This window comes from Vigna radiata, chromosome 8, assembly GCF_000741045.1.
Source record: "Vigna radiata var. radiata cultivar VC1973A chromosome 8, Vradiata_ver6, whole genome shotgun sequence".
In the NCBI taxonomy this organism is placed as follows: domain Eukaryota; kingdom Viridiplantae; phylum Streptophyta; class Magnoliopsida; order Fabales; family Fabaceae; genus Vigna; species Vigna radiata.
This window is the reverse complement of record NC_028358.1, coordinates 37,661,045-37,668,913: the sequence shown is the minus strand read 5'-3', so window position 1 is coordinate 37,668,913 and position 7,869 is coordinate 37,661,045. Positions and strand designations below refer to the sequence as shown.

Here is a 7,869-nt window from a genome sequence, read left to right as displayed (position 1 = left end):
TTTTATTTTTAAGTCAGTTCATATTTTATTTTCTTCTAGCTTTGTTTTCAGATAATAAGAAACTATAATTGTTTTGAATATAGAGGCTCAAAGAAAAGGATTAAGGGTTAGGTGGCATTTGTATTGTATACGTTATAGAAGTGTTTTTATGTAGTGGTTTAAAGTCGAATTGGTGCACTTTAAAAGCATACATAATAATTCAATATATTGACAAATTTAGCATACATAAGTTATCATCTTAGCACAAATTTGAAAAGCAGAAAAAAATATAATCAAATAATAAAATAGTACATAAAGGAAGAAAAAAAAATGTGATAGACATTTTACTCATTTCCAGTAAACACTAAAATCATCAACCTTTGCAACTTTATTTAATACTTTTAGAACATTTTGCTAGTTAATTATTTTAGTTACTTAAAAAAAAGTACATTGTGGTTCCATTGTGTTTTGAATTTATTAAAATTAAGAACATATAAATATTTATGTGATTAGAACCCACTATAATATGTAAAAGAAAGTAATGAATTAAGTACACAATAACCAAAGCTACTTTTTGTGATCTTTCTATGTAATGAAATATGATGCGTTTGTATTATGGAAAATAAAATTTTAACACAATTTTTTAGACACCATTTTGACACTGCACACATGTCAAATGTCAAAATGTGGTTGAACGATTTTAAATTAAAAAACAAACTTTGGTTTTTTTCTTCCAAACATATCTCTATCTCAACTTTTTTAATTTAAAATTGTCCAATCACATTTTGACACGTGTACAGTGTCAAAATAATGTCAAAAAATAGTGTTAAAATATCATTTTCATTGTATTATATTATTTAAGATTGAAAACGTTATCTCTTTGGTTGTTTGGTCCGACAAAGTTTATGGATCCAAAATGTCTGTTGTACTTTGGAAATTGGAAAAAGTTTTACGGTCCCATAAACATAAAGAAAAAGAAAAGGTCAACGCAGTTGATTGGTTAAAGTTACAGAGAAAATAATGAAGGCAGAATTAGGGGAAAAGCAACCGATGAAACAACCATCTCATTAATCCCTCTCCTTGTCAAACCAATATCGATTACCTCACAAGAAATCTCAATTTTAATTTTATATCAAATATATATTCAAATGTCAGTTACTACTAGATGTCAAAAAACTATGCTAGCGTGGGTATTGATAAATAAAATTCGAGTGTAATTAGTATCCGCATATATTTATTTTATTATCCATAGATAATAAGTAGTAGGTAATTTAATATTTATTTATAAAAGGATTAGTATAAATAGTATACGATTTGCGGGGATATTTGTTACATGTAAAAAATAAAAAAAAATTTATATACTTTTTAATTAAATTTTATAAAAAATAAAATAAAATATATATTTTTTTAATTTTTACGGATATATACATGTATTCACGGATTTTAAAATACTCGCAGGTATTTTCTAAACGGGTATCTGGCGAATAATAGATCGGATAACGAGTAAAATTTTATTCGACAAGTTGGGTTAAAGATAGACACTATCTGTACCTGATTCGACCCGTTGTCATCCTCAACTTAGAATCAATTTTATTAATTTATTTTATTGTAAAATTAGCAAGTTATGATTGTACAATAACTTTTTCTCTACAAAGAGGAAAGCCAAGCCTAGCGTGGGAGGTGAAGAAATTACCTAAGGCGAAACATTAATTCGTACATCTATTTTTTCCGCATAAAGTTGGCAAATCTATTCATGCTACACCACATGCATGGTTTTCGCATTCCAATTTATTTTATTAAAGTTTCATTTAATTACTTTTACTCTTTTATTTTCTCACATAGTTATTACTTTTCACCAATTTCATTATTCACACTTTTTAATTATATAATTATAGCTAATCCTTTTGCTTAACATCATCTAATATTAATAATCTAATTGTTCATTTCAATAAATATAAAGAATTTAAATCAAAACATTCACAGTGTTTATATTTTATTTTATTGTAAGTGTTGTTTTAATGAATGATTTATCCATAAATAAACCTCTAGTTCTCTTTTTTTTCCTCAACATTACCAAAATCACCAGCAAAAATAACTTGGATCGGACCCACCATTCCAACAGCTATATTACCAAAGGGACTCTCACTGACTTCAGCATTCCACGTGCCAGCATCCCAACCCTCCATTCCTCTCCCTCATCCAACGGCCACTCCCCTTTCTCAACTAACCCATCGGCTTACCCACCCACACTCAATGTCACCAACCCATCTATATATACAACCCTTTTTTCTCACTTTCTTCAGCAATTATTTCTTCCGCATTTACCATTATCGTGCAATCCCATATTTGTGCATTTCTTTCCTTTCCGAGATCTTCATCCTATCACCCCACACACATCTTCACAAAAACAACAACCTTAATTTCATTCTTTCCACATATATATCTCCTATCTTTCAGGATGGAATATTCCAATGGAAACCACACCAATGCCAATGCTTCGTTCAACCTTTGCAATGGACCCAGCGACCCACTTAACTGGGGCAAGGCTGCAGAAGCTCTGAAAGGTAGCCACCTTGACGAGGTGAAGCGCATGGTGGAGGAGTACCGTAACCCCTTGGTGACATTAGGTGGGAAGACCCTCACCGTGTCTCAGGTGGCGGCGGTTGCCACCTGTCATGCCCCTGGCGTCACGGTGGAGCTGGCGGGGGAGAGCCGGCGGGGAGTGAATGCCAGCAGTGATTGGGTGATTGATAGCATGAGCAGAGGCACTGATAGCTACGGGGTCACCACGGGCTTCGGTGCAACCTCACACAGGAGAACCAAGCAAGGAGGTGCCCTCCAAAACGAACTCATCAGGTCATTCATTCATTCGTTTTTTTTTTTTTATCAGCAAAAACAAATATATTTTCGAATTAAAATTTATCATAATTAATTATTTTTAAAATTATATGTACAATGATTTTTGGTTGATTAATTAATTGTACCTCATTATTACGGTGGATTTGGTGTTTTTTTTTTCTACTAATGTTTTGGTGTTTTGGGGTAGGTGGGTTATCAGTGATGTGCAAGATGCAATTAGGTGGAAGTCGTCATCCATTATTTTCTTTTTCTTTTTCGTGTGGTTTGTAGATTTGACACTGGTGCGTCATTTTTTCTATTGCGTCTAGTTTCATTTGAAAAAAAAAAAAAAAAAAAAACTCCTATGATGTTTTATTTGAGAAAACTCCTGTTATGTTAGGAAATGAAAAATAGAATAACATAAAAAGCTGTTGAAAACTTATGTGCAGTTACAGAAATTCAATAAATACCTGGCTTAGAATATTTTAAATTTATTGAGTAAACTTACAAACAAGGTTATTTGTCGGTATAGTTGAAGCTAGTTTTTGTACCATAGATAAATAAGGTGTTTATTTTAAGCTGCCAATTAGAAAAAATTTCCGATACTTAATATTAAAGTCAATTGTACATAATTTTATTAATTTTAAATATTTATAAAGTTATTTTTATATTATTGGTAAATGGCTTTATTTTAATAGACTATTTTTTAAATAAAAAATATTTAAAATAGAAAAATCTACTTTGACAATTTACATTTTCTCTCCTAGCTATTTAATTAAAATATAAATTATTAAATAGGAAATCAATACAAATGGTTGTAGGACATGGTTTCAACGTATAACATTCCATTCTAAATTTAGTACTTGAGGGTGGGACACCTTTTGTAGATAATAAAATATTTAAAACTTAAAATTGGATAAAGTTTTATTATTTGAAATAATTAAATTAAAAATAACCCTATTATATTTTTAGTATAAAAACTATATACTTCCCTAGTATTAACCTTGCTGCTGAAGGTACATTTCTGTTTATTGACCAGACAATATCCAGCAGAATTCATTCCTCTGTGAAACTAATATGTCTTAAACTTGAAACATGTCTAATTTTAATTAATATTGTTGGTTTGTGAGTTTGATTTATTTATTTTTCAATTTAAAAGTTTTAATTTAAAATTAAAAAATATATCCTATACTTTTATTTTTAGAATAGTGATCGTGGAAGAATCTTTTTATAGATTTTAAAAATAAAATTATATTTTACATTACTCGAAAACACTAGTTGTGAAATAAAAGTATAAAAAATGCATGTTTTCTACGAATCATTGGTCACCTTTTTCCAAGTAACAATTTTCTGTTTCTTATTTTAGACGGTGACTCTAGCACAAGGTGAGTGGTCTCCATTCCACGATGTGTTTGGTTTACATGTTTGGTTTTATAGATACAACAATTAGGAATTCATACAAAGGAAAAATCTGTCCCTTTTAAATAAAAATGATAAGTAAGTATAATTAAGAAAACCATGAGCAAATAAGTCATTATCTTAAGTGTTATATTGTTTACTATTATTATCTTTGTTATATTAATGCAAGAAAAAGTCATAATGGTCTAATATTAAAAGTATAAAATAAGGCTAGTTGTGGAGACACTGTTATATGGAAAAAGTCTTTTTTAACAACTTCTTTTAATAACATTTTTATAATGTATATGTGGTAGTCTATTATTAGTCCGTTTCAAATATTTTTTTAAACATAAATTTAAACATACCATAAAATGATTATACATGTCCTGTTGTAAAAAGGTTGTTAAAAAACAGTAGTCAATTCTGGTCTATTAACTCTTGAAAATAAAACTAAAAGTCCTAGTCACAGAAAACGAAGAGATGATTTGTCATTTCTTAATTTTTCTTCTGTCGTTTGTCTTTGAGCTGATATAATCCAATCAAAAGTCAAATCATGGTCACGGAATATATAGATAAAATACTATAATAGTACGAATAAATATTAAAGAAATAAACGAGAACTAGAAGTAAGACAATATTAGACCGCATGTGAAGTTGTCTGAAAAGTTTGGATCTTTGTAAATAAATATATATAAATAAAACTATGAACTTTTTTAGGTATGCATAACTGGAATGTCAACATTAATTAGTAACCGATTTTACGGTTCTTCGTTAGGCCCATCTCCGTGGAAAACATGATAACCATTCATCCCACAACCTTATTGTACATTTAATGTTCTATTTGCTTTTTCTTTCCATTACTGTTTTATAGTCATGTAAAAAGGAAAAGAAGGATCAAACTCTAATGTATGTTTCAACCAGTTGTTATATTAAATGACTATGTCGGAGTTATCTATGGATTATTAGAGATTGATTGGGATTGTTATTTTAATGAACTTGGACTTTAATGAACACAATTATTTGACTTATTTGGAAAAAGACCACTTTATTGTGTTAGCCGTTCACCGAACGTGTTTACTATTGGTTTATAGTATGTGATGTATTTATGCAGTTTCTGTCATTTTGTTGTTATTTTAGTTTATAGTTCACACTCACATGATATATTAATATTGGTTTTGTCTAAGCAGATTTTTGAATGCCGGCATTTTTGGTAATGGTACAGAGGCTTCTCATACATTACCTTATTCATCTACAAGGGCAGCTATGTTGGTTAGGGTTAACACTTTGCTTCAAGGATATTCAGGCATTAGGTTCGAAATTATGGAGGCTATTACCAAGTTTTTAAATCACAACATAACTCCATGTCTTCCACTACGTGGTACAATCACTGCATCAGGTGACTTGGTTCCTTTATCCTATGTTGCTGGTCTTTTAATTGGAAGACCAAACTCCAAGTCAATTGGACCCAATGGAGAAGTACTCAATGCTAAAGATGCCTTTAAATTAGCTGGAATTGATGGAGGTTTCTTTGAGTTGCAACCTAAAGAGGGTCTGGCACTGGTCAATGGCACTGCAGTGGGATCTGGCTTGGCTTCCATCGTTCTTTTTGAGGCAAACTTACTTGTTGTTCTTTGTGAAGTTTTGTCTGCAATCTTTGCTGAAGTTATGCAAGGAAAACCAGAATTCACAGACCACTTGACTCATAAATTGAAGCATCACCCTGGTCAAATTGAGGCTGCTGCTATAATGGAACACATACTAGATGGAAGCTCATACATTAAGGAAGCCCGAAAGTTACATGAGATTGATCCACTTCAAAAGCCAAAACAAGATAGGTATGCTCTCAGAACGTCTCCTCAATGGCTTGGACCACAAATTGAAGTAATCAGACATGCAACTAAGATGATTGAAAGAGAGATAAACTCTGTTAATGATAACCCCTTGATCGATGTTTCAAGGAACAAGGCACTTCATGGGGGGAATTTCCAAGGTACCCCAATTGGTGTTTCAATGGATAACACCCGTTTGGCCATTGCATCAATTGGGAAGCTTATGTTTGCCCAGTTTTCTGAACTTGTGAATGACTTGTACAATAATGGTTTACCTTCAAATCTAACAGCTGGTCGCAATCCAAGCTTAGATTATGGATTCAAAGGAGCTGAAATAGCAATGGCATCATACTGTTCAGAACTTCAGTATCTGGCCAACCCTGTCACTAATCATGTGCAGAGTGCTGAGCAACATAACCAAGATGTCAATTCCTTAGGCTTGGTTTCCTCAAGAAAGACTGCTGAAGCAGTAGAAATATTAAAGCTCATGTCTTCCACTTACTTAGTTGCACTGTGTCAAGCCATTGACTTGAGACATTTGGAAGAAAACATGAAGAACGCAGTTAAGAATGCTGTGAGTCAAGTGGCCAAAAGAGTTCTCACAACTGGCATGAATGGTGAGTTACACCCTTCTAGATTCTGTGAGAAGGACTTGCTTAAAATTGTTGATCATGAATATGTCTTTGCTTACATTGATGACCCCTGTAGTGTAACATACCCTTTGATGCAAAAGTTGAGATCAGTTCTGGTTGATCATGCAATGCAAAACGGTGAGAAAGAGGGAAATTTAAGTAGCTCAATTTTCCATAAGATAAGAGCCTTTGAGGAAGAACTGATAGCCCTTTTGCCGAAGGAGGTAGAAAATGGTAGGATTGAAGCTGAGAATGGAAATTCAAGTATTCCTAACAGAATTAAAGAATGCAGATCTTACCCATTATATAAGTTTGTGAGAGAAAGCTTGAGTACAAGTTTGCTAACAGGGGAGAAGGTGAAGTCACCTGGTGAGGAATGTGACAAGGTTTTTACTGCATTATGTGAAGGAAAGTTTATTGATCCAATGCTGGATTGTCTAAAGAACTGGAATGGTTCTCCTCTACCAATATCCTAAGATTCCTCTACCCACTTATAAATATACAAACTTTCATTTTTCTTTCACTGTAATCTATCTTATTGTAATCATAGTAAATATCATATATTTCAAACTTTCATCACAAAAAATCTATTTCCATTTACTGCACCTTCTTTCTCTATAAACAACTTCACTACCTCTTTTTTTTTAGTATTTTTCTTCATAATAAATATATTTTAGATTTTAAAATATCGAACTTAAACATGCAAAACCAAATTACTGAAATGATTGGTTTGCGGGATTGAAATGTCAATGACTCAGATTGTTCGAGCAATATACTTTGGAGTTCCGGATAAAATAGAGCATTTCACTTAAATAATATTTTTATTAGAAGTGGGAGAAAAATGCCCACTTAGAACTCGCTAGGATAGGCTTTAACCATGGCTTTGATACCATGTTAGAAGTGGATTCTAGGCCTAACTCAACTCCACAAAACCGGCTTGTAAGGTGAGGTTTGCACCTCACCTATATATTATAATTTGGCCTTATCTCTAGTCGATGTGGGACTTCCAACACACCTCCTTCACGCCGTGGTATAAACATTTTGTGCGTGATAGTAGAAATTGGGTGGTCCAATACTGACCCGACAACGGGTGGAATAGAAAGAGAAATGCCCACTTAAAACTCGCTAGGATAGGCTTTAACCATGGCTCTGATACCATATTTTTTTATTTTATTTTTTTTCTCAATAATATC

At 32.2% G+C, this 7,869-nt stretch overlaps 1 protein-coding gene across 1 annotated transcript; it reads left to right on the top strand.

Moving 5' to 3' along the window:
- The first annotated feature begins 2,260 nt into the window (after nucleotides 1-2,260).
- On the top strand, nucleotides 2,261-7,262 carry LOC106772062 (phenylalanine ammonia-lyase 2). The gene is made up of 2 exons (XM_014658212.2): nucleotides 2,261-2,835; nucleotides 5,403-7,262. Exons 1-2 carry the CDS (start codon nucleotides 2,438-2,440, stop codon nucleotides 7,150-7,152), a joined length of 2,148 nt encoding a protein of 715 aa, XP_014513698.1. The 5' UTR covers nucleotides 2,261-2,437; the 3' UTR covers nucleotides 7,153-7,262.
- Nucleotides 7,263-7,869: the final 607 nt, after the last annotated feature.

Excerpts from the sequence above, each read along its gene's own strand:
- LOC106772062 (XM_014658212.2), top strand. The coding sequence starts at position 2,438 with ATGGAATATTCCAATGGAAACCACACCAATGCCAATGCTTCGTTCAAC. Across the intron at positions 2,836-5,402 it reads CTCCAAAACGAACTCATCAG|ATTTTTGAATGCCGGCATTT; the intron begins GTCATTCATTCA and ends TTGTCTAAGCAG.